General features: G+C 48.7%; 11 protein-coding genes across 11 annotated transcripts; 5 read left to right on the top strand and 6 right to left on the bottom strand.

The window, feature by feature from the left end:
- Window positions 1-1,993: 1,993 nt before the first annotated feature.
- On the bottom strand, window positions 1,994-3,583 carry APUU_11765S (class I SAM-dependent methyltransferase; the record flags this gene model as incomplete). Its single annotated transcript, XM_041697891.1, has 10 exons — window positions 1,994-2,027; window positions 2,092-2,174; window positions 2,256-2,592; window positions 2,644-2,853; window positions 2,906-2,946; window positions 3,005-3,071; window positions 3,124-3,165; window positions 3,223-3,315; window positions 3,383-3,417; window positions 3,485-3,583. The coding sequence occupies 10 exons, from the start codon at window positions 3,581-3,583 to the stop codon at window positions 1,994-1,996; spliced, it is 1,041 nt and encodes a 346-aa protein (XP_041551131.1).
- A 766-nt stretch (window positions 3,584-4,349) lies between these two features.
- Window positions 4,350-6,470, bottom strand: APUU_11764S (uncharacterized protein; the record flags this gene model as incomplete). The annotated part of the gene is made up of 1 exon (XM_041697890.1): window positions 4,350-6,470. One exon carries the CDS (start codon window positions 6,468-6,470, stop codon window positions 4,350-4,352), a length of 2,121 nt encoding a protein of 706 aa, XP_041551130.1.
- Window positions 6,471-7,326: 856 nt separating this feature from the next.
- On the top strand, window positions 7,327-9,710 carry abp2 (putative ARS binding protein Abp2; the record flags this gene model as incomplete). Its single annotated transcript, XM_041697889.1, has 2 exons — window positions 7,327-7,974; window positions 8,031-9,710. The coding sequence occupies 2 exons, from the start codon at window positions 7,327-7,329 to the stop codon at window positions 9,708-9,710; spliced, it is 2,328 nt and encodes a 775-aa protein (XP_041551129.1).
- Window positions 9,711-10,227: 517 nt separating this feature from the next.
- APUU_11762S (uncharacterized protein) lies at window positions 10,228-11,015 on the bottom strand (the record flags this gene model as incomplete). The annotated part of the gene is made up of 3 exons (XM_041697888.1): window positions 10,228-10,639; window positions 10,785-10,837; window positions 10,947-11,015. The coding sequence occupies 3 exons, from the start codon at window positions 11,013-11,015 to the stop codon at window positions 10,228-10,230; spliced, it is 534 nt and encodes a 177-aa protein (XP_041551128.1).
- Window positions 11,016-11,945: 930 nt separating this feature from the next.
- APUU_11761S (uncharacterized protein) lies at window positions 11,946-12,433 on the bottom strand (the record flags this gene model as incomplete). Its single annotated transcript, XM_041697887.1, has 2 exons — window positions 11,946-12,269; window positions 12,329-12,433. 2 exons carry the CDS (start codon window positions 12,431-12,433, stop codon window positions 11,946-11,948), a joined length of 429 nt encoding a protein of 142 aa, XP_041551127.1.
- A 621-nt stretch (window positions 12,434-13,054) lies between these two features.
- On the bottom strand, window positions 13,055-13,882 carry APUU_11760S (uncharacterized protein; the record flags this gene model as incomplete). Its single annotated transcript, XM_041697886.1, has 2 exons — window positions 13,055-13,678; window positions 13,733-13,882. The coding sequence occupies 2 exons, from the start codon at window positions 13,880-13,882 to the stop codon at window positions 13,055-13,057; spliced, it is 774 nt and encodes a 257-aa protein (XP_041551126.1).
- A 1,280-nt stretch (window positions 13,883-15,162) lies between these two features.
- On the top strand, window positions 15,163-15,861 carry APUU_11759A (uncharacterized protein; the record flags this gene model as incomplete). Its single annotated transcript, XM_041697884.1, has 2 exons — window positions 15,163-15,371; window positions 15,444-15,861. 2 exons carry the CDS (start codon window positions 15,163-15,165, stop codon window positions 15,859-15,861), a joined length of 627 nt encoding a protein of 208 aa, XP_041551125.1.
- A 1,022-nt stretch (window positions 15,862-16,883) lies between these two features.
- APUU_11758A (ketohexokinase) lies at window positions 16,884-18,099 on the top strand (the record flags this gene model as incomplete). The annotated part of the gene is made up of 6 exons (XM_041697883.1): window positions 16,884-16,930; window positions 16,975-17,371; window positions 17,432-17,590; window positions 17,645-17,706; window positions 17,759-17,869; window positions 17,928-18,099. The coding sequence occupies 6 exons, from the start codon at window positions 16,884-16,886 to the stop codon at window positions 18,097-18,099; spliced, it is 948 nt and encodes a 315-aa protein (XP_041551124.1).
- Window positions 18,100-18,479: 380 nt separating this feature from the next.
- BRX1 (ribosome biogenesis protein BRX1) lies at window positions 18,480-19,632 on the top strand (the record flags this gene model as incomplete). Its single annotated transcript, XM_041697882.1, has 2 exons — window positions 18,480-18,715; window positions 18,786-19,632. 2 exons carry the CDS (start codon window positions 18,480-18,482, stop codon window positions 19,630-19,632), a joined length of 1,083 nt encoding a protein of 360 aa, XP_041551123.1.
- Window positions 19,633-21,307: 1,675 nt separating this feature from the next.
- Window positions 21,308-22,384, top strand: APUU_11756A (F-box protein; the record flags this gene model as incomplete). The annotated part of the gene is made up of 1 exon (XM_041697881.1): window positions 21,308-22,384. One exon carries the CDS (start codon window positions 21,308-21,310, stop codon window positions 22,382-22,384), a length of 1,077 nt encoding a protein of 358 aa, XP_041551122.1.
- A 316-nt stretch (window positions 22,385-22,700) lies between these two features.
- Window positions 22,701-23,892, bottom strand: APUU_11755S (putative mitochondrial carrier protein (Rim2); the record flags this gene model as incomplete). The annotated part of the gene is made up of 3 exons (XM_041697880.1): window positions 22,701-22,919; window positions 22,978-23,704; window positions 23,774-23,892. The coding sequence occupies 3 exons, from the start codon at window positions 23,890-23,892 to the stop codon at window positions 22,701-22,703; spliced, it is 1,065 nt and encodes a 354-aa protein (XP_041551121.1).
- Between the last annotated feature and the right edge of the window lie 939 nt (window positions 23,893-24,831).

The raw sequence follows: 24,831 nt of genomic DNA, 5'->3' as shown, positions 1-24,831 counted from the left end.
ATAGAGAAGAGAAAGGAGAAAACAACTGGGGAGTACAAGAAGAGAGGAGGCAGCAGACCTGCTGGGCAGAAGTGAGAGAAGAAGTCAACATTGAAGAAGGGAATAATTCACTCAGCTACTGCTTCACTCCAGGTACCTAAAACTGAGTTGAACAACAGTACCTAATTAGTCGAGAGAGCAAAAACACAGCACAACCATATTTCTTAATAGAGCGACTGGGTTAGAGACAGCGTAGCGGGTCTGCGTAGCCTTAGCCTGTTTTAATACAAATTTATTGTTCTTCTGTGGGTGAAATCCTGAAAAGTAACCATCATAGAGCACTTCCTCCCTAGTCTGCTGGTGTCTTCAAATTGTCGAACTGGCGAAACACCCAGCCTAACATCACGTAGAGCTCGCAATAGGCGAGTCTGAATCAAGTTGAATCTTATCTAGAGAAATTGAGCGAAGCACATACGGTATTCCAACACATTAGCGTGACCCTTTTCCAAAGGCAAACGGATACCGTTCCAGTATTTTCGCCCGTGTTGGATCCAGCCATCGTTCAGGGTCAAATATCTCTGCATTTGGGAATAAGTTCTCGTTATGGTGCATCGTCCGGGTATGCTCAGCACGGTCTGGATTAGTCGGTGTCAACCAGTATCTACCTTCATGGAGTAGATATCGAGTCTTACCCCAAAAGGAACTTGATAGCCGTTGAATTCATCCCCGGAAGATGGGACAACCCGAGGAACTCGACCGGGAACACCATACGATGGCCTGGTCACAGTCAGTCATTACGACGATATAGCACTCACGGATCTTACCTCAGTGCTTCTTTTATCACACCAACATCAGTCTTTTAACTTTAGCATACTCAAGCTCCTATGTCGGTATAATAAGCGACTTACCAAGTACGAAAGCTTCTCCAGAGTAAATAAATCCATGGATTAACAAGGGTCCGGAAACACGTTTTGGATCTTGGCTGATACTGTGGCATAGATAGCTGGGTTGCGAACAACATTATACGCTGCAATGGTTAAAGCATTCCCAGTTATATCCGCCGCAGCTCCAAGCAGTTACTATATTCGTCTGCCAGGTCATCCACAGTGGGATACGCCTCTGCCGCGTCGGGTTGCAAAAGCTGATGGAAAATGGTGGTTCATAACGCCTTTTCGCCTCCCTCGACAGCACACTTGACTCCAAGAATCTGACTACGGGAGCCCTAACGGACATCGGCACAGCAAAAGCACCTTTCAGTCTAGGCCTCACCTCGTGCCGGAACATCATAGTTGCTAAAGGGACGCTAAGACGCTTCACAAGTTAGTAGGGGATGTGCAGAGCAAGCTTCTGGATAGCAGGAAATTGCTGGGAGAACCACAAGACGGGACCACGAAAGATCAAACCGGAGGAACAGGGGGGCAAATTTTACCTCTGGATGGGCTTGGGCTGAAGGTAACTGATGTTAGACCTATAAGCAAAAGAATCGTCTGCGAGATAATAGAAATTTGGGCCCGATGTAGTTGTGTGGGGGCATTTGAGGTTCAATATATTGTCTGGTGATCCCAATCGCGAGGAGGGGCAGACTCCACAAAGAGCGATACCCTCCACCGTATCTGTCATAGAATTGGCGATGAATAGTATCTCAGCGGTGGACATCTGTAAAGCCGGATGGAGCGGCATGTATCAGAGTTCCATATTTGCCAACGCACTGTGTTATTTGTGATGGGAAGCCTTAGCGAGTGTGTGTAACATTGGATAACTATCCAGTCAGTACGCAGACATTGTATGCACCAAGTTCAGACTACAAGATTTTAGCGGGGCCAGTAATTACAACCAATACCTTTGATGGGTCGTTCTGAATGCTTATCATCCAGACAGGCACCGAAATCTCACTGTTTGCGATGCCTTCATAGATATTGGTCGATGGGTCCAGCTAGCTATGTAGAATGGAGACAGTCGATGCCTCTGAGGAAGAGATATGACCTATATATTCTGATATATGATTTACAATATTTTAATTTTGAGGTTTGCGGCCGTATACCCCAACGCTGTCAATAAAAGGGTCTATGAGCGGACGGCCACGGTGGATTGCGAAATGAAGGCTCGACTTACACATAGAAATAAGCATGGATGTTTGGATCCCGAAGGCCTTTGCGCATCTCAGCCAGGAGCGCTTGGACGTCGTCATATGTCCACTGAAGACCATCAAATGTCAGCCTACCTGTGTGCTTTATGCGTAATTATTCGGAGGCCGAAGTGCAGCACAGGATACTTACGCCCATCACTCTAGTCAGTAGCGCCATTGCCCACCCTTCAATACCGCTCTCGCAGTGAACAAGATTCCACATCCCAAGTTTCTTCAATTTCTTATCCTTGCTCCATGGACCAATGGGTAACTTGAAACGACGCTCAGTCACGTTCTCAAAACCGGCTTCTTCCATGTATCCTTTGGCACGCTCCGCAATTTGGAATGTTTTGCCAAATTGCTCACCAGTGGCTATGAAGAGCCGAGACCAGAGCGCAAGGACATGGTCGTCGGTTACCGTATTATCATCGGACCGGAATTGGATAGACATTTCCAGTTGATCGATCCATCCACCTGGCTGCAATGTCCTGCCAAACCATTAGCCAATCGCTTCCATATTTCTGGACTAACTGGACTACTTCAGAGCATTTTGGTAGAAGGCAGGCCAGTCGGCTACTGCCCCATACATTGACCGAACGTGGACTAAGTCAAAGTGATTCTCCGGATAAACCCATGTTTCAGTCGCATCATCAATCTCGAATCGCAAGTTCGGTGGTACAAAACCAGGTTGGATAGGAGATAGATCAGTGCCGATAATTTCAGTCAAGGGGTTGTCTTCTGCGAAATCACTAGAGAGATTCTCTTAGTATCTGCTTTTCTTGACGGTATTCTGCTGCTTACATTGCCCATATGCCAGTGCCTGTACCGACATCGAGGGCTCTCTGTTGGTGATTTAGTATGATTTACTCAAAATCTGGGTCTCTCTATATTGTTTCTCACCCTGATATGATCTCCTATCGGTGCAAGGAACAGTTTATTATTAAGGAGCAAAGTGAACATGTGGTGGCTAAACTTTTTATGTCAGTTCATACATCAAAATAAACCACTTGGAGGCATACGCGATTTCTAATTGCTCATTCTGCTCCTCATCGTTTGGTCCCCTAAAAGGAAGCACGGTCAGAATGGTGGCTTAGATGCGCCTTGCAAAGACTGAATACCAATATGCGCCCTCTTTGTAAGCATGATACCGTCGGCCATTCTCATACCGATAAGATGTTATCATCGAGTTGAGGGAAGTGGTGTCGCTCGCACTGCATCCATGGACGCGCCGTCAGCATCCATAGACGAGAATACAATCAGTTGGCTGGCACGACTCACAACTCGTCCTGATAATCTGTGGTCGGATTTGAATCCTTTAAACTGGTGATTAGCACAATACTTTTTTAAGTATTACGAAAGCGAAGATAACAACAGCCATACAATTTCGAGGCCACTATCACCGTCCGATGGAGGGGCATCGTGAGGCGGCCCTTGCGGCTTGGGCGGCGAATGGGGAGAGGAGGGAGATGATTCCGTCATTGTATCCAGATCATCGGCTCATGGATAAGCTCAAGTCTTCATTGATCGATATGTAGAATGCTCGCTGACCTGGCTCTACGTTTATGGGCACTCTGATGTTCGGTCGCTTGGTTGGATCGAGTTGTTTTCTTCAGGAAGTGGGATGAACGAGGGGGGTCTGGGCCGGCTGATATATAGGTACTGGGTGTGGACTGTTCTTGCACTGAGAATGTGGGATATGCAGCTGTACAATGTTATTCGGGAGTGATAACGGGGCCGAGCGTGCACTAATGGTTGACACACGGACAGTGGAGCCGGGAGAAGTGCGCTGGATGGCTGACGATCGAAGCCGTTGACTTGGTTTTGGATCAGACGAAGAGTGGAGTTGACACATCAAAAAGTCTGCGGAGGGGAGACTGCCAGAAAGTACGTGACACCGGAGTTCGCGTCTTCTGCATTAACGTGGTCTGCAGCGGCGAATCAATCGCAACCTACGGGTATTTCAGGGTGAACACTTGAGAATTTCAGCACATTGTCAAAGCTCGTAATGTAATAGCACTACATGAATAGCAATCCGAAGTAAACGCCCACCGATGTACAAATGCCGAACGCTGCGAAACTCCATGGTCCTTCCTGTATAGCCTGAGACACCAACTACTCCGGAAAAAACAGCCGCCCAGCAAATCATGAAACGGTCGAAGGCAGAAAGATGAGATAAGAAGGTGCCAGGGTCTGGCAGAACAACACGGCAGATTTGATGGCAAATATGGCCTGTTTCGTAGTTCATTTACCACGCATGGCCCCCATCACCCATATCCATATCATGGCCAGTCCAATCTTCGTCCCCACTCAGCTCGTCGTCTAGAAAGTCCTGTTCGTTGAATTGGGTTTCCCTAGGACGTTGATTGTCGATTCGAATCACCACAACATCACACATACCCTGCATAGTGGGCAGGTCATTATCGCTATCGCCTTCGTTCATTGGATAGCTTCTCGGTGATGGACTTTGGTTGTCTTCACCATCTGAATATTTAAGACTAGCGATCCGCGCGCTTTTCCGCTTCGAGGGGGACGGAATCTCGGTTTCGTCCAGATGCGAGCCCTCAGTTGGGTTGCCCGGCTCCTGTCCCGGGGAGTGCCGTACAATGCTGCGGAATGCTGGGTTTGGAGGAGCGCTTCGCCGTAAGAAGACTTTTTCGAGCCTGCCAATCCACTTTTCTCGAAAAGAGGCACGATCGCGCCATCCAGTTTTCAGGATCGCGCTAATTATTAACTTCCGTAGATTCTGCAGCTCAGGGGCGGCTTCAATTAGCGAAGTGAAGAAGGCCTCTGCGGTGTTCTCCTTCCATTTGCGCAACTGTACCAACTCGAGGTGTTGTAAAGTTGGGGGCCATGTGGGAATCTCCGATGGAGAAAGTAGTTCCTCAAAATGGGGTTCAACATCGTGGTAACTCGACCAGTCATGCATCGAGAGATCCATCGTAAACCTTTCCAGGGACTGACAGAATTTTTTCAGGTCCACGATAAAAGAAAGACTTAGATGGCGGTTATGGCTGATGCTCAACTCTCGTAAACTGTGGCCGTGGGTGGAAAGGAAAAGACTAAAATTGGCAGTTGTTACATCGTCACAGTTGTTAATGGTGAGAGAAGTCAGGTTAAAGGGTAATTTGGGCAGAAGGTGGTCGTTTAGGATGGATGACTCTAGAAACTCCAGTCGATGCAAACTGGGAAGCTCCTTCAGAGCCATAGCTAAGACATTTTCTCTCTCGTCAGGCATCCCAGTGACTCCATCACCATCCGCATCTTCTGAGGCAACGTGCAGTATCCTAAGATTTCGAATGCTTTTGAATGGGGCCTGGTTATGTTTTGATAAAATAAGCGGAAGCAAATCTTGCGTGTTCATAAAACGAGCATTCCAGTCCCAGCTGCGAAGCCGGATGGAGGTCAAGTTAATAGACGCAAATAGTGCTTCAGGATAGACCCATTTTGAGCGCGGGATATCCCACGGAGGAAGGCCAACAACATAGTCGTTATTGTGGTATAGCCGGAGTACATTGACTTGCGGGGTATTTTCGATTAATTTGGACAGGTCGAAGTATCCTAAGGTCGGTCCACTTTTGTAAACCAAGAGGGTCTCGACATCAACATGCAGCTCTTTAATCTTACTGACATAAGTCGTGGAGAGCGAGTCCTGGGGTTTGACGAGAAGGCTCAATAAGCCGTGCGATTTAGGAGCAGGTATGAGTGGGGGGGAGTGGTAGAGAGCTGCTAGGGCTGGCTCATAGAAATTGCGGCATTGCAATGCGACGTTCACCAGCCAATTAACGGTGCTGTGTCTTCTAATAGACTTCTCCTCGACAAGCGGGTAAGATGCGCGTAGAAATATATCGAATAATATGTGGTACGGAAGGGTCTGCCACGGCGGAATGATCCCTGAACCAACGGAGGAAGTATCGGGTTCATCCGTCTTCCTCCGCTTGTTGAGAGGCCTCCCTAACTCCAGTCGCCTCTTCGTTGGTGTTCGTTTTGACTTTTGTGTCTGAGACCTGGTCTTAACGGAACGAGTACGGCGCGCGGGGGTCGGTGTAGTAGGTATGGCGTAGGTAGTGACATCCGGCAGAGGTTGGTTTGGATGAACGGCAGTTTCCGGAGATAACACATTGCCTGTGTCTTCACTGGGAGACTCATCCGACTCACCATCACTTGAGTTCTCCCGGTACGACATGCGAATGCGATTTGAACGTGGTCGCAAAGAGAGAGAAAGGCGCCTCGATCCCTCTTGCTCAGTTCCACTGTCTTCATCCAGGGGATCATCCGGCCCGCTTTCCTCGTTGTAGGACTGGACGTGGGTGCGATTTGAGCGAACTGGTCGCGATTGTCCGCGAGGGAAACGCATCGTTGGAGCCATGAGCGCACAGCCTCGGGGCCGTACTACCGGTACTGCGGGACGAAGGATTGCGAAGGGTGAAGTAGGATCATGCCCCGCTCTGGCGGGCTGCAGTTAAATGGAGAGAGGGGCGCATGGAAGAGGAAGTGAGAAATAAGTCATCGCCCTTTAGAATGGGGAAGGGATAATTGAAACAGGAGTGACGGAGAGCAAGAGACAGAGTAGATTAATGACGATGTCGAGGTGCCAAGGTCGACGGATGGAGAGGTTTATCGATAAGAATTCGTTGAAAGCCAATGATGGCCCGATCGCCGCGCCGCGGTACATCAGGTGACCAAACTGCCAGGCAACAAGGCCCCAACCGACTCCGACGCTAAACCGCACCTGGGCTAGACTGTTGCCCTGTCTCGAAATAGCAACAGCTGCTCCGTCCAAGAGCCCAAGACGAGTCTAGTTGACGCCGTCAGAGGTCGGAGTCGCTGATGATTGTCGCCGCTCTTAAAGCGCCTGCCGTCGTCCAGCCACCCTTCTCGTCACCTCCCCTCTCCCCCATTTGCTATTCGGGCCATGGCGGTTTGCGATCCCCTGCGATTTTACGATAATGGGCTCCGTTTAACTGCGTCTATGTGACTCTCGTTGCTTATATATTCTCTCAGCACCAGCAACCCATGCCCCTAGTCCAGGCTGGTCCCTGGCCTGAGTGATTGCTCTGCCACCATCCGACCAAGCGCTACTTATCGTGATTCGTCTGACGCGGTTCAAAGCCAGCTTCTCCGCAGCTCCTCATGCGCCCCGATTTGTTTTCTCAAATATACATACGCTCAGCAGTTAATACCAGGCCCCGACATCCTCGTCTTTTGTCGGGTCACTGTTCGCGATGCAGAGCACCTTCCCCACAGTGATCAACCATCCCGAGCGGAACGAGCTAGGCGCCACTCCCATGGTCATCCAGCAATATGCGAGGTATCCTGCCTCCATAGAGCCGGGGATACAGAGTGCCTCGTCCATCGGCAGCGCCCATTCGCAGCTGGCTAACTCCAAGTCGCCCCCACTCCATCGCAAAGCAACTCCCCGCAGTGTACAATCTTCTCCCACTATCCAGCGCCCAGCTGTTCCCCCGGGGCCACCCGCGCGCTCAGGGCCGTCGATGTCACCTCCAATATTCGACTCCCTGCGGCAACGACAGATGCGCGACTCAATAGACCGGGCCGATTCGCGTGCGTTACCGTCTCGCGACATTACGGATGACAACATCGATGATGCCTATGTCCTTTTCATATTTTATTGTAACCCCAATGTTCCAGGGTCTGCCGATTCAACAGAGCTGCGCAAAACCTTTCGGTGCCCTCCGCGTAGTGATGGCAAGAGCTTCAGTATCTTTACTCTTTGGGAATTGATCAAAAGGCTCGATAGCAAAGAGCTGAAAACATGGATCCAGCTAGCCATTGAACTTGGAGTGGAACCACCGGACATGGAGAAGAAACAAAGCACCCAGAAGGTTCAACAATATGCAGTTCGCCTCAAGGTATGCATGAGTTCTTCTTGTTCTTTTTTTCAGCTTACTAAGTTCTTGCTTGATAGCGCTGGATGCGTGCCATGCATGTAGATGCATTTTTTGAATACTGCCTTGGTCACCCACATCCATACTACACACAACTTCCGCCGAATAACGCCGTGGTCAGTGATAGTCGCGATGGTGTTCCTTTGGAAGAAGATCTCGCTTTAAGAGCCCTGGTACCTGAATGGAAACCAAAGCGGGGGAGGAAGAGAGCGGAGGAGAGAGAAATGAACGAGAGGGCCCTGAAAAGGCCCCAACTCGATACATCTGTTGGTCTTTTCCAGGCAGGCCCATTTCCTGCTCATTCAACGGCATTTCCCCAAAGCGCTATTCCTTTCAGCGCATTCCCAGACGACATCGATCCACCCGATCCATGGATGGCAACATCCTCATTCCCGGCCGATGCGCCTACCGATGCAACTGGAACACAGCAGGGGCAAGATATCCGCTGGAAAAGCCTCGACCGCGAGGCATCACCCGCTGCGTACCCGCAATCAGCAGTCATCCCTAGAGGACATCATTCAGCAGACCTCTTTATTCCGTCCGCCGAACCACGATCCGCAGTCACACCATCGACCGGGGAAAAGTCGCGTGCTAAAAGACGACATGGCCCTGCCGTCTCATCTGCCTGGCCAAACAATACAACCTCCTCTACTGGTAAGATGCGTGGCAGACCGCCAAATAGGGGAACGGTATCCGGGCCGTTTTCCTCCTTCCCCGTTAATCCCAACCGTTCCGACCCGTCTCACCTTCACAGCACTGGAGCTAGGCCAACGCCTACCATTGTTCTTGAGCAAGACTCTGCCCAGTACCAACAGTCCCCCACACCAATAAATGCGAGTGGGAAACCGAACAAGCTCCAGCTTCAAGTGCCACAGCACACGGGCGCTCCCGTGCGACTTGCAACCCCACCTACAATGCTGATAAACGGTGCGAACAACGCATCTGCTGTTATGAAAAACGGAACCGCAGATTTTCAAGCGCAGGGACCCGGCAACACGCCCATTGCTAACCCATCATCCAATATCAATCGTGGCGGCGTTCCGAACACGATAATAAATCCTGATGATGTGGCACGAATACTCTCTGGTGAGCTCCTTCAGGCGAGACTCACTGGGAGGCAGACTGGTTTAAGCGCAGAAGAGGCGAGGGCCTTAGCGTCAGTCGTGGTGACCAACTTGACTGTCTTGTATTCCAAGTTGCCTTTCGGTTCTGCTGCTCTAACGTCAGCACTGCACCTTGGATTAGGACCATATTTTGGGTATTCGGGAGTGACGGACAATGTGCTAGCAGTCCACATCAAGCCGAGTCTGAAAAGTACCTGTGATTCTGGCGTCCCGACCACAAGTGAAGGCTCGGCAACTTCCGTCTATAACCTCTCTGTCGAATACAAACACGGTCCGGGCTTCGTAACGAAAGCCTCATTCGAAGATCTCCACATTACTAACGCCGACGTCAATCCTTCAATAGCCATAGGCACATTTGACAATGCCCCACGACAACACAACGAATTGGATAGTAACGTCGGTGAGCTAGACAGCTTCACTGACGCTGAATTTGAAGTGGACGGCCCCGAAATTGCTACCCCCGAGACGACATGGAAGCAACGGTACATGAAGCTTCGTGCACAAATGCAGAAGAGGGAACGATCGGTATCCCAGTACAAACGAAAAATTCTCGAATCCGTAATGGCAGATATATAAGTGCTGTCTTTGGTATATGCCCTGTTTTGCAGCTATAGTACCCCCGTCGACGTCATCGCGAGGGTTCCAAATACCCATATACCCCACGTTTATGTTGATCTACGTATGTCTGAGCGACGATTTCTTGTTTTTCCTTTTGAGTATTCATTGTTCTTTCCCTTTTTTCAGATACCCACTGAGCAGTTTTATTCTTATGATTGCATCAAGTACGAATAATGAGATGAACGTTTGCAAGTAATTAGATTCTATGTCTGCTAAGCATTCAGCAGGCCATTGTAAGCACTGCCTAACTTCATGTAAACAGCAAGCAAGAGACAGCCGTAGGTAACATTGAAGTTGGCCATCTAAAATGGAAAAAAAAAAAAAAAAAAAAGAAAATCAGAAGCCTCCTAAAGCATGAAGGAAAGAAATCATTCCTAAATCATGGAGACGCAAACGCAAGATACCCTCAGATGACTCAATATCCCAAACTTCTCTAGGAAGACGAAAACGGGACCCGTCCTTCCTCCCATCCCCTTTAGCAATAGCTCTCATCGGTATCAATTTCATCCAGATCCTCGCTAAGATCCGAAACAGTGCCCATGATATCGAAGTCCTCATCTTCGTCCTTCACCTTGGCGTTGTCGTTATCATTGCCATTGGCATTCGCGTCTTTCTCTTCTTCATCATAATCACCCTGCGACTCTTCCTTCACGACAACTTTATTCTTCGCCGCCCTGGCTCTCTTCTTCGCAGGCGCTGCACCATCTCCCTTTGTAGTCCCCGCCGCCTTGCCCTTTCTCTTACCCTTTGCTAGACTTGCGCCAGCCTGTTCCGGGTCCTTTGCGCTGGATTCGTCTTCATTCACCCCGTGCGCATCGTTGTCGACGTTGCCGCCTTTGTTCATAGCTTCTTTATGTGCTTTTGTGAGTCTGGAGAAGCGCTTCGCCCTGTTGTTGTGGAGTGTAGGAGTTAGCTTTAGTTATGCGTAGCTTTTGGGAATAAGTTGGTGGGCATGTAGGCATCATTGGAATGGAGTAAGGAGAACAAAATGTGTGGCCGGGTGTCGGGGGGGTGGGGGATGGTTAGACGTACGCAGCTCCTGCGGATATGATATTGCACTCTTTCGCGACTGCGCCGAAGTCGATCTGGTTTTGTTGGATTGGGTGTCAGCTCGGTTGCGCGCGATTCTAGCGGAAGGAAGGTTTATGGTATGGTCCAGGATTTTGGGGACAGTGGGTGCGTTAGTTGGCTTACCTTGCCGTTGGAAGAATGGTTGATACAGCTTAGGAGGAGAGTCACATGGTCATCACTTGATAGAGACATCGTGGCTGGTTTGTTTGTATAGTGGTGGGATGCGGTAGTTGTTTGAGATGAGATGTTTGTAGGTCCGTGATGGAGTGGTGGGAGACGTGGAGAGTAGAATGAGACGTGGAGCGATGGATATTTAGATTATATAGGGGAAAAGTAGAGTCTGGGGGACTCGAGAGAGGACTGAGAGGGTGTGAAAGATGGGCTGGGGCAAAAGTGAGGACTTGCGAGCGCAACACTGAGCGCTTTCCGGATTGAAGTAGGCTGGGAAGATGATGAAGGGCAAATCACTGTTCTTGGTGTTTCTTCTCTTCTCTGCAGAGTGCCCTGGGTGATCGCGTGGTGGGAGGCGAAGGTGAAAGATGACAAGACATGAATATCATATAATTTTCATTGCTCATTCACTCTGCTCAAGGGAGTGGGGATGTCTTTAAACAGCCATGTATATAATAGTCTATCTCGAAGTGCAGTGAGAACTACGGTACAAGATAGGTTTACACTGTTTCTTGCAAAAAATCTCCATGATTTCCATTTAAAGCCATTTAGAGGACCGGAAAACGACCTGATCCCATCCCTTATGGATTTTAATCACTAAATGTCATGCATTTTACAGCATAGATACCTAATTCCACCTCCGTTGTGTCATTCCAATATCCAGCTGTTAAATTATAGCCCTCAACATCCTGTCAGTCCGTTGCCTTCGTAACCCAAATATTCAAGTAAGCTTGTAGTTTCCTTCAAATCGAGCGAAAAGGAACAACTGCTATAAACAATGCGATATGTGGTTAGTAACTGAACAATACATCGAAACATAAGACACTGACTTACTTTTCGAACCGCTTCCAAGTGGACATGCCAAAGTAAGCTACTTCGAAACTTCCTAGCACCAACATCAGCTCAAAGCTCTGCCATTACCCAGTACTTGTATTAAGTTCTCAAAATACCTTAATCATCGTTGTCCCCTTCCTCGGTGCCATCACCATTCTTAGCAACAGGGCCAGTGGCGGGAATCAGATCAGCTGTCGATACCTTTGCGCCCTTACGCAGGCCAGCGTTCTTGGGGGGTCGTCCAGGACGACGCTTAGCGGGAGTTCCAGTTCCATCGGCTTCCTTCTTTGGAGAGGCTGGCTTCTCCTTCATAGTCATTCCGTTGCCATTAGTGCATTCGAGTCCGGTAAACCCGTACTTGTCACGCATTCTACGGAAGCGGTTGCCAACAGAGTTGACATTGGTGTATCCGAGTGCTTCACCGACACCGGAGAGATCCACCTGGTTATTGTTAGTTATGGTGCTCTGCTTTTTGGTTAGGTTGATGGTGTATGTCTTACCTTGCCGTCTTTGATGTTTCGAAGGCATTCGAAGCCGAAGCGAACATCCTGAGAGGCGGGCTCGTCAGGGTTGTTGGTGTTGTTTGAATCGATGTTTGACGCCATGCTGTTGGCTTTTGGTGTTGAGGAATGGATGGAGATGTAGAGAGATGTTTGGGTTGTTATCGTCGTATTGTAGGGGACGATGGCTGTGTATTAGAATGAGAGATGAAAGGGAGTTGTAGGTTCCAGAAAGCAAGGTTGAGGGAGAGAGTGGAAATATGACTGAAGAGGGAGGGGACAGAGAGATGAAAGAAATTAGAATAACACAAGGCCTCTCTAGAGAAGTGGGCGCAAGTGAGAGGGATTTTAGGAGCCTTCTTACGCCAACCCAAAGTGAGAGACCCAGCAATAAAGTGAATTCTGGCTCCATCAACACAACACTCAACACTGGGGAAATTATTGAGGCAAATTTCAGAAGACAAGGGAATGGCTTTTGTCCTATATTAGCCACGTCTCCATATTATTATCCATATCAATAAGGAACGAGGTCCTGTTGATAATTCATATGCTCTGCCTCATGGAACCTGTCAAACCAAAGTAACCAGAACAGCCTCTATTAACAACATCTAATCAAAAGGCCAAGTCCAAACCAAAGTAGAACGATCAAAGCAGGTATCAATGGAGCTCAAGTTCCAGGATCAGACTCCGATTCTCCAAAAACGCCGTACAAGAAAATTGGTGCGCTCACTCCTTCCAAACGATATTGTCCTGCCCTTCCCATTCTTTCTTCATAGAGTCCTCCAGGATCTCAGCATCATTATATTCCTCAGACGGATTTAATGACCCAACTTGGACTGGGGTCCATTCAACCGGGGTCTGGTAGCTTTGGTCGACCGAGTTCGGAACTGGAGGATAAGGAGGCATGGGTGAATACATGCGGAACTCCGGAGTCAAAGACATGTTTTGGTATGGGGTTGCGATAGAAGGAGCAAAGGAAGGAGAATGCGAATGCGGATACGATGGAGTCAATGTCTGCGGCTCATATTGCGGGATATCAGCGAGACTGGAGGACGGCTGGGAGAGGTACGGGTCGGTTTTCATCTGAAGCTCTGGATCCATCTTGTAGGCGCTCTCTGTGAGCGGTTCGCCTTTGAATTCGGCTTTGACCTCCTGTTCCGGCTCTGGCGTGATCTCTTTCTGCTTCTTCATTTTGAGGGGGTTGATGCTCGACTTGGGAGGCTTGGTTGATGCTCGCTTCCGCTGCGTAAAGTGGATCCCCTCCATCTGGTTTCGGAAGCGGTGGTAGCGCATACGGGCGGCATGGCCGTTGGATATGTCAAGCTGCGATGCGACTAGGTTCCAGTCGATCTGTCTTGCTATTAGCATGGGCGGTAGCTGAATATGGTATAGGTGTGTACTTACACCTTTGAGGTCGAGCTGCTTGATGATGGTATAGAGGAACTTTGCTGACGGACTATCAGTTGGCATGGTTTTGCTGCGCCTAACGATGGGAGGAGCTGGAGCAGAGTCCTTCCCGGAGGAGGTCGACGAAGCATCCTTCAGCGGAGACATTGCGAATAGAGTCCAAGTTCTCGGGGATAGAATGATGGTATGATTGTATCCGTTATGGGTATAACCTCAGGAAGATAGATGCATGGGAATGAAGAAATCCACACCTGGGCGCACGGCAGGCTATATATGCCGCCTGCCCTGGCGAGAAACCCTAATAAAAGAGGTGACTCAATGGTAGGAGCCATTGCTAAGGACAAAGAGAAGGCTGAAGCCTTCATACCCTGGAATTTTGAGCTCCAATAAAAATGAAAAAGCTGAAGAAGGATCATGTTGTTCATGTGGTGGCGCTGTGATTGAAAGCGCTGGGAACCTGCATATGCAGTCTTGGTTGTCAACGCCTCAAAGCGTTTGACCCCAGGCCTGACATCTAAGCGGCTTGTTTGTAGTAGGATTAATTATAACTCTCCAGATGTGAATTATAGAATGCATATTTTTGTTCTAGAAGCTAGAGTGCTTCTCTTTGCATGGCTGCCAGAGCAATGGAGGCCGGTCACGTGGCCTGTCTTGCCCTGAACAGCCAGGGAATAGTGCATCAAAAAAGGCAATCATAAGGTAATCACCTACTAGCCACTTATTTGCCCAGAATCTCCTGTTAAGAGCATTTATTTCAGATGGTCAGGGTTTACCTTGTACCGTACTGATTCTGGGAACATGGCTACCTGCATAACCACCAAACCCCGCCATTCTGGCCACGCGTGGCCCATGGTTCAAGAAAATTCTCCATCAGAAAGCTTACCTAGATAGTCACTAGATAACAAGCGACTAATAACTGTCATTAGCAGACACCAAAGCCTCTTTATTCGCAATATCAGGATGCCGGTGCACTGCGTTTTGTGTGATACAGCGCCCAGGCTGAGGCGATTGTTCAAATGTCTCAGCCAGTCTTTTCCGACGCCTGATTACCGTATGCAAACCAATTTCACCGCTTATCATAGAAGGCTTACTAGACAAGTACCGTTAGTTCCAGCTTTTGAGACTATGATAAAACTTCTCATGGCCCGAGCAGGCTCCCCTGCCAGGTTGAGACCCTCCTTCCCCACGATTCGCAGCCAGCGACCATTTTGAAATCTTTTCTTCTCATTATCGATCCGCTAAAACTATTATCGCGTACGTGTCGCTACGCGTGCCATCGCGACGCATCATGATGGGTTCTCTTGGTGCGAGACGCGGATGTTCTCCCAGTCTCCTCCACCCTCCACAGCCACTCTCACAGTCTGGTGTTGCTTTCTTTCGTCGTCCTCTCCAGCCCAACAGAGTCATCCCACAGATTTGGCTTCATAATGCCAAGAACAAACAAACGTAGGTCGGCTGACGACCCTGTCGAACAGCCGGTTACCCCAAAACGCCGCCGCCGCCGCATTGTATGGGACCACAGGCGCGACAAGTATTTGCTTCTCGCGATCTTCGCACACATGAAGGTCAAAACTCCGAATTTTCAAGAAATTGCAGATATACTAGGAAACGAGACCTACTCTGCAGACACTTTGACGTATATATATATATATCCTGGATCCTCCATTACTATTTGTTGGTATACTGACACATTGGCTCTATCAACTAGACGGCGTTTTCGCGTTCTAAGACAAATGGCAACGGAGGTCATGGAAGACCGACACGACAAAGGCCTTGAAGTACTGGAAGAGGAAACCACCGAAAGAGACCGCGATGTTATCATAGTGGACGAACCTGCTGTCCCTAATCTTGCTCCACAACCCCCGATAACCCCTTCGTCTATACGATCAGAACGTGCCGCCGCAGAGCCCACATCTCCCATCTCTGAAAACCCCATCCCATCGCAACGCCAAAGAAACGCCAAAGAAACGCCCATTCCCGCGGCCCACAGGCTGATCCCAAAAGTTCAATGCCATCAAAAAGAGACCAATCGAAATCTCGCCGTCAACAGGAGCCTCATCGTCCTAGCGAAAACCGTGCCAAAGGCCGTGAGCCAGCTATATCTTCTCCCAACAGCGACAGACTAGGCGCTATCCGGCAGAGGATAAGACAGCGAAACCATTGTCGGTCTTCCACCGCAGCACAGACAGGTGTTGCGAGTGAGCCGTTGAATGAGCATCTGTCAACACGCCCGGAGCCAGCCTACATTCCGCTCGGTCTGAACCCCCAGGCCAACAGCAGCCGGAACTGGTCCGCTGCAGGTCCCGCCAGATCCTGGCAGCCCTATTTTGGAACCAGGAGTGCGTACCAAGGTGGTGGTGGTGGTGGTCAGGCTCAGTTTGTGTTCCCGTCTATCGAGCACTGATTGGCTTGGACTTTGTATCTGTGGCTATTCTGTGGTGTATTGTAGCTTACGGGTTTGTACTGGCAGTGATGCGATATTGGGGGTTCTGGTTTTGTTGGAGTCTGTCACGTTACGTATTCACGAACTGCCTGTTTGATTATTCCATGGACATCTTATCTAAATTTCTAGCACTGAGTACTCTTTTTTACCCCTACTTCTACGGTAACATAGCGGTGTGTGAATGAATAGGAGAAAGCTTGAGTTTCCGGTTATGTATATTTCATTCCAATCGATATTCCTAATTTCCCACGGAGCGGTCCTCTTGATACATTTAGTCCTGCCATTGAGGAATAATGATAATAGGCTGGAAGGTTGCATTCCTGTGGATGATGATTACCGGGAAAGAAGTGACCTCGAGCGATTTGAGTGGAAAACCCAGCGGGTCCTGTCTCCAGTTCTCTGGAGTACATCCTCAATTTGGCCCCAACCAATGGTTAATTCGCCGCGTTAAAGATGAGGGAAGAACCCATCATCTACAATTGTTGTTTTGGAATGAAGCGACGTCGAACAGTGCGGGGTGTACCGTAGGTATGCGAGACCGCGACCCACCCGGAAGTTGGGCCAGTCCACTGATAGTTACCGGTATAGGAACCGTCAACGCACTGACACTCTTCCACCAATTCTCAATTAGGGTAGAGGTAGGGTTGCTTAACTACTTAACATCCACTCTTGAATTCTTGGATTCGGGCCCTTGAAACAAATATCATGTCTCTGGTCGCAGTAGGCGCGTGCTATGTCGATACAATATTAACGTCAGTTACTTCCCTACATATCAGACTCCAGCTCACATCATCAGAACACCGCATTACCCCGGAGAGGATGAAAAGCTACGTGCTTCCAGAATCTCGCGTCGACGGGGAGGAAACTGTCCAAATACCCTAGAGGTGTTGCAACAGCTCGTCGCGCAGAGTTCAGCGGCCGAGAAAACACCGCTAAATCTTATCGCCATCCTACCTGCGCACTCTTCTGTTGCTTCCCGGCAAATCCGAGAGGCCTTTGAGCCTCGAGTATCTCTCACCGATTGCATCTATCGTGAGCAGTTCCAGGAGCCGGCTTCTAGCTATATCATCAAGAGCGAAGCGTCCGGTAGCCGGACAATCGTCAATTATAATGAGCTCCCGGAGATGACGTTAGAGGAGTTCCGCCCGATCACTGACAGACTAGGAATCCAAGACGCTTGGTATCATTTTGAAGTTTGTATCTCCTGATTGGATCAACAGTTTATTGTATTTAGCTTACACCACGACGTCTAGGGCCGCATACCAGATGTGACTTTGGCCTGTATACGTCATATCCGAGACCGCTATCCGAACACCAAGATCAGTGTAGAGGTGGAAAAGCCTGGACGAGAAGGACTACAGGAACTCGCTGAGGAAGCAGACGTGGTGTTTTATTCAAAAAGCTGGGCCCAGGTAGGTAGATTATTGCCTATTATTTTCACGATTAGTTTTACTGACGCATGGCAGGCCAATGGATACAAGTCCGCTGAGGAATGTGTTCGAAAGCAATCATCCCGGGCACATAAGGCGTAAGTCACCTCCTACCCCACGAGAGTCTGTGTATACTAACAAGGCTGAAAGGTCACTTCTTTGTTGTACGTGGGGGCAAGACGGAGCTGCAGCCTTTGAAACCACCCCTACAAACTTCGTACATAGTCCAGCGTACACGCCGGAGGGTTTCCAGGTAGTCGAGTAAGTCACTTGCTTTGTGAAATTGATGCTAGACACTCATTTACTGATGCGCTTCCAGCACAATTGGAGCAGGAGACACCTTCATTGCCGGGATGCTATATGGTTTAATCTGCAAGGGAGATTCCTGGGACCTTTCGCAAAAGTTGAGCATGGCGAATCGTCTTGCAGGAACAAAAGTCGCCCAGGAAGGATTCAATAATCTTGGACGAGTCTTAGGAGCGAGTCCCTAAATTCAGTCACGAGTGTGGAATATGAGTTCTCTACGAATAGTTGACTGGGCTTTGGACAAGCCATCGAGAGGGTCCACCATGTACATATATATATACTAAAAAAGATGCACAGAACAAAGTATTTCATAATAAAACATAAACACTCTTAATACTCAATTGCCTGTTATCATAAAGTATTGAAGCGCACCCTCGAATATGCCCGCCCGCGTATAGATCTACTTTCCATTTTCGGAAGGTGCACGTGACGGCGTTATCTTCAAAGGCGGTGAACTAAAAAATTATTCTGCCCGCAACTTTTCGCTTTTCGGCGAAGGGTTTTGCGGGCAATCAAAAGCACCAACTTCGAGATTTTTGCAATTCCTGCAATAATTAATCCAAAAATGGCCTCCGTCTACAAGACAGTCTCCAAAAAGAAGTCCCGCGAACTCGCGAAACAACAAGACCAAGATGAAGAAGATGTTATGATGGAGGAAATGCTCAACGATGCCGACGATACGAGCGATAGTGAAGAAGATGAGGAGGAAAATACCGCCGATTCAGCAAAGAAGCAGCTGTCCGCAGGTCTCATGCCTAAGACCCGTGTGCTTATGCTCACCTCGCGAGGTGTTACATCTCGGTAAGTGCTCAATCTCAAATCGCAGTATTAAATCTCAGCTAGATGTATCTCTGACTGTCTGGGATTTTAGTCACCGACATCTTCTCTCCGATATCACCTCATTACTCCCTCACAGTCATAAGGAAAGCAAGCTGGATTCGAGGAAGAAGGCCGCTGGTTACAACCTACTTCTGAACTCTCTCGCCGACCTACACTCCTGCAACGTGATTTTCTTCCTCGAAGCCAAGAAGAATGGACAAGATTTATACCTGTGGCTTTCACGGCCGCCGAACGGGCCTACGATCAAATTCCATGTCAACAACTTGCACACCATGGCGGAATTGAATACTGGATTTGCTGGTAACTGTCTGAAGGGTGGTCGCGGGATTGTCGTTTTCGACCAGTCGTTTGACGAGCAAGGCCCCGTCATGAGCCAGCCTGGAAACGAGTACCGGGGACTGATCAGGGAGATGCTCCGTGGTGTCTTCTGTGTACCAAAGCGTGGTGTCAAGGGAATGAAGCCTTTCATCGACCGTGTCATTGGAATCTATGGTGTCGATGGCAAAATCTGGATCCGTGTTTTCGAAATCAGAGAGTCGGAAGGCGGAGGCAAGAAGAAGGATGGTGAGGAAGAAGCTGAAAAGCCTGTTCACAACCCCAAAGACGGCCCCGAACTTTCTCTTGTTGAGATTGGGCCTCGGTTCGTCCTCACGCCCATTGTTATCCTGGAAGGTAGCTTCGGTGGCCCTGTTATCTACGAAAACAAGGAGTACGTGAGCCCGAACCAGGTCCGTCGTGACATTCGGGTTAGCAAGGCCGCGCGGTATGCCAAGCGGAGGGATGTACAAACTGAGCGACTATCCAAGCGGTCAGACTTGGAGTTGGGACAGGGTGAGCGGAAACCGGGCGCTCTGGACACCCGGGTGCTTTTCGGATAATAAGCGCCGTTGTTTTGATTTTTCACTGTTTTTTTTTTTTTTTCGATGTACTCTTAGACTTGATATCCTGAAGGATGTATATGTGTGGGATTCATGTTCATGGTCGTATTGAAGGCGTCTTTGGTGGGTGCAACTTCAACATCTCACTACGAGGTAGATAAAAAAGATCTTCATGCATTACTCTTCGTCACTCATCATCTGAAGTTAGCTAGCCATCAACAAAATGTACCGTGTGTAAGCCTATTCGATTGCTGTAGCCGACACTAGATCTTCTGATGTTGAAGCATCCAGTACTCAGATTTGTGACAACTGACAACTGACAAGGGTCCAACTGGCTTACTCTCGCCGGCCATGGGGGTAAATCTGTTTTATCGTGCCGCATATTCTGTATATCATTATTCTAGGATGAAATATAAGTTGGAGATAGCTGGCTCACCACCAGCCTTACAAGGTCTTTTGGTGTAGTGGTCTAGCGTCTCATCAATATACGAATTGCCGTATTTACCCCATGATGTTTTATCTGCCGCCTTTGAATCTGTTTCACTCCGGGGCAAAAGCAGCGTCAAAAGTCAGCCCTCTGTTCAGTGGACTGCGTAGGGGCCATTCACCTACAAGTAGTGCCAGTAAGCATCTAAGAAAGGCATACATGCCTTGTCTAACCTCCTCGTGCTCACTACAGCATAGTATACACCATACTTCCTACACCCAAATCTTCCCTACGCCGGTGATACCAACGTCAGATCGAATCAAATCCACGGCCAACGCCATGCGCTTTACAACCCTTTTATCCATCACCGCCATCAGCGCACCCTCTACCAACGAGTAGTCTATCACCGGCTACTCGGATAATGGGCGCGAGAACCAAGTGGGTTTAACTTCTGGCTGAGCTTGGTGTTGAGTAAGGTTGTTTGGCTCTTGAACTAATGGTAATGTAGTTCGAGTAAATCAATTGTCTGGGTTGGTCTTAATGTTCCATGATATTGCTTTTTGATCTGCACTATATATTTGTTGTTGGAGCAGTTTAAGTTGTGTACTGCAGTATTATGCAGCTTTAAACCATTCGAGCACAGATAAACAGCTAATGTGGCTATTTATTGATAGAAGCAATTGAACAAGCAATATTAAAGCAGTTCGCTTTGTATTTGGGAATATCTTTGGCATACGCACCACCTGATAGTATAAACAAGATTATAGCCAATGGGATTGAAGATTATAAAGTTTATGCAGACACACGCTTATATAAGCGGAATAGATGCATAACTAATGAACTACTAAAGGAGCTTGGGTGCCCCAAGCTCCTCCTCAACCTTGGAATCTCAACCGTCATGGCACCGCTCATCTTATCCAGCCCTTTGTGGCTACAGGGAGCCCAGTCCCATCATTCTGAGATGATTCTCACCATTTCAACCATGCCCAAGTTTCGTACCTTCTCCGAGAGCCCCAAGGGCGGGGTCGCAACTTAAGAGTCATACATTGTTTGCGACGACAGTTGACTTACTACTATAACGAAGCTGTCCCTTGTGGTTTCAGCTGCAATCTTGACACGAAATATAAATCATTATCACCAGTTCAAATAATTCCATTACAATAGGTAAGCCGTTGGTGATAACCATCATTGGCTACCACAATGCCATTGTTTATCTGAGCGTAACTGATTCCAGAAGATACCGACACTATGCGCTTCAACTATCTTGCCACGGAGCTTCTGCTCCATATATTTCGCTCCTGCGATACCATATCCGACGTTATGAACCTCGCAGCAGCATCCCGCCGGTTTCGCGACGTCTTTAATCGGTCGAACAAGCTACAAATCTTCATCGAGGCTGCGGAAATGGAGTTCGGCCCTGTCGATGATATCGTCCAGGTAGCGACACATAATACAAGCCAACTAGCACATCTTCATCGAATGGCACCGCTTACAGCATCCCTCCTCAAGCAAGTTGTTGAGATTGGCAGGGCCGCTCAGAAATGGGAGATAATCTACCCTATCAAGAAATGGAAGCTGGACTTCGAGAACAGACGTTCGCTCAGCAACGAGGAGCGATTCCGCCTGCGCCGCGCTATTTATCGACTATGGCTGTACCACCGCGCATTTCATACGCGCGAGTACGATCGATTTAGCCGCAGCCTGCGGAATACCGTCGCCGAGCGCGCGCAACTCCTCCACAACTGGACCACATCGGACCTAGCTGAGATCGAGGATGTACGCCTGGTAATTAACGATATCGTCCAAAACCATATTTGTCCGAGCAACGGGACTATCCAACGAAAGTTCCGAAAACGTTACCCTGAGAGCAACCAGCAACTTACCTTCAACGTCCACCTAAACTACCCTATGCATAATACCTTGACACCGTACGGATTCTATGACCCGAACTCCGAACCTACAGACCCTTACTTTTATACTACCCACCCGACGACGGCCTACAATTCATCTGCAAAATACCGCTCGCGCTTTCGGAATGATATATTCCATGAACCTGGCTCGGAGGGGTGGGGAGATGAAATCCCACACTACTACGTCGTGCAAGACATGATGAAACTTGATCCGGGCCAGGTCCTCTGGCTACGGGAACATTGTCCGTTGAAAGAGCAGGTTGAGACTTTTGTGCTCTCCCTGGGGGACTGGTTCCGAAATAACGGCGAGACGTTTGGAGATACACTTGAATGGGTGATCAAGGAGAGAGGCGATGAGATGGAGGAATTTCGAGCCGCGATTTCAGAGCGGGAATTAGGGATTGCGTGGGATTAGTTCGAGTCCATATGTTTTGTGAAGTATATTGGGAGTTGCAGTAAAAAGTTGGCCTATAGAAACTCTTGAGGGCTTCAGCCAAGAAAACCACTCGCAACCCCTGGATCCGAAGAAAGTCTACCATCAGCCTATTACAGTTCGAATATATCTAAGCAGTACAGAACACTTTTCTACAAAACGATCCAAAAAATCCAAAAAGTAGGGTATCTATTATATATTACAAGCCATCTAAATTGCCCGGTCTATTGTACATGAGAAATATAATCTACAATCGTAATATACAGTAAGTCGTCTGTTCTATAAAACCGAACACCCCTCACGATGACGAAGTTCCGCTTAGCAGTTTTAGAACCAGTTCATATGTTCCCAGCGTGATTGCCGCGGAGGGAACTGTCCGGATCATGTGGGCTGTCAGGCCACCGTAAAGGGCGACGAAACCTTCTTCTTTCACCATCAGTCGCAGACATTGCACCACACCTGTGTATTTCTGGCGGCCGTCCGCCATTGGGGCTTGCCGCAGTCGTGTTCGCAGGACCTGTGTAGTGGTTAGTCAGTGATCTTGTTCGGTTTTCTTGAGCATGAATACGACTTACCTCATGAGGGTAGGCAATCAACACAGCAATCAGCTTGGAAACACCCGCCGCGCCACTCAGAATCAGCCCTTGCGTCACTTCACTAGACTGGGCCTTGCCCTGTCGTTCATAGTGATGGGCAACCATGACCTTTATCCGCTCGTAAGCAGCCAAATGTAATGTGGTCTCAATAACGCCTAAGTAGCTGGCCATCAAGCCCCGGTAGAGGCCCTTGACACCCTCTTGCCGGATAACCTGCTTAACGCAGTCGTAGCTATTGCGATACTGTGGCGGCCTCAATGTCCCATCACTGCTCGCATGCGATCTATCAAGTTGCAATCTTGTCTTTACTAGCCAGATCGGATTCGTCGCTGTCCCCGTAACAACGCCTGCGGTGGCGGCGGATAGCGCGTGAACCGACGTCGCATCTTTATTAATCCCTAAGAGTTCCGGATATAGCCGTTTGCAGTTCCCGTACGCGTAGAACTTGATTGCCGTCGCCGGGACAACACCTGTAAGACTGGGCCCGAGACCGCGGAATAAACTGCGCCAGCCCTCGACGCGGTGGATGGAGAAGAGAATTTCAAAGGTTTCGCTAAAGTGGGTAATAAATGAGCGCGCTATGGAGGGGCGTGTATGGTGTGCGGAAATGGTGGATTTGAGTTGGGAGCGGTAGTAGTCGGATTGAAGGCGCGTTCGGAGAACGTCAAGGGGAGATGTCAGGAGGGCAGTTGCCATGCCGCCAGCGCTGTGATGAAGTTAGCATCCTGGCAATATGATGACCGCGTTGTATGGAATTATTGAAGGGAATACTCACGCGCCAGCTACCAGATGCGTCCATGAGCTGTTCGTTTGTTGCACTTGCGGCGGAGTGATCGGCTTTTCAGGTACAGCATTAAGAGCTGCGTCTTTGGTGTCGTTACGCACAGCCTGCATGTCGGGAGATTTGCTTTGAGGTTGCCGGCTAAGTGGAAATTGGGAAGGCGATTCGGAGCACAGAAAAAAGGCTGATATTGGCTTTGTCAATCCATGTGAAGTGGTATTGAAGGAATCTCGAAGGCAAAAAGGTCCAGAATTTTTTAGGATCTGGGTTATGTAATCCGCTGCGGAGATAAGATGCAGCTCCGGGATCCCTTATCGTTTCGGACACCAGACGTGTCGCAGAATCAATCTGAGACATCCGTTTATTCTGCCCATGATGGATGAACCTATAACTAAATTTGGAGTCTTCATTGGATGTATGATTCAAAACAAGCTTCCTTAATATCCAAGCTCTGGTTGGACTACTGGCTTGACTCTGCTGGCCCTCGACTTGATATCTCCCTGAAGCCTCCATTGACAAAGGACTAACCCAGAACGACTTTACATCTCTTTATCGTCATTCTGGCCTCGAAACAAAATTTCTATGGGTTGATTCAGGGTATTTTCGACCAACCGAACAAGACGGCTCGCCTGTTATTTGGCTTTCAACGCAGGATCGCATATGTCAGCGGTCATCATTGGACTCCTTCGAGTGGAAGACAAACTGAGAGGCCTAGACAGGCGCGTAGTTTGAACCTCTGCGCTCTGGTCGCCCAGTTCATCTACCAGACCTTTTGCTTCATCATCCTTCAGCGTAAACATTATTCACGTCATAACTACAAGTATAACTGCATACAGACCGCACGGCCATTTCACAGACGCCAAATAAGAATAGTGAAACCCAGCCAGGCACTGGAAGAGTCAAGGAAGGGTGTCTTGGATTAAGAAAAAGTGATTTGAATGTGAGGCAGTCAAAACAAGGGGAGCAAGATGGAACAGTGGGATGGGGTTGGAAATAGCATTTTCATCAAGTTGAATGGAAAAAAGAATAGAAGGCTGGTTAAAAAGAAGTCG

The sequence above is a fragment of the Aspergillus puulaauensis genome, chromosome 1 (genome assembly GCF_016861865.1).
Source record: "Aspergillus puulaauensis MK2 DNA, chromosome 1, nearly complete sequence".
Classification (NCBI taxonomy): domain Eukaryota; kingdom Fungi; phylum Ascomycota; class Eurotiomycetes; order Eurotiales; family Aspergillaceae; genus Aspergillus; species Aspergillus puulaauensis.
Note: the sequence above shows the minus strand (reverse complement) of the source record. Positions and strands in the feature narration are given on the sequence as shown.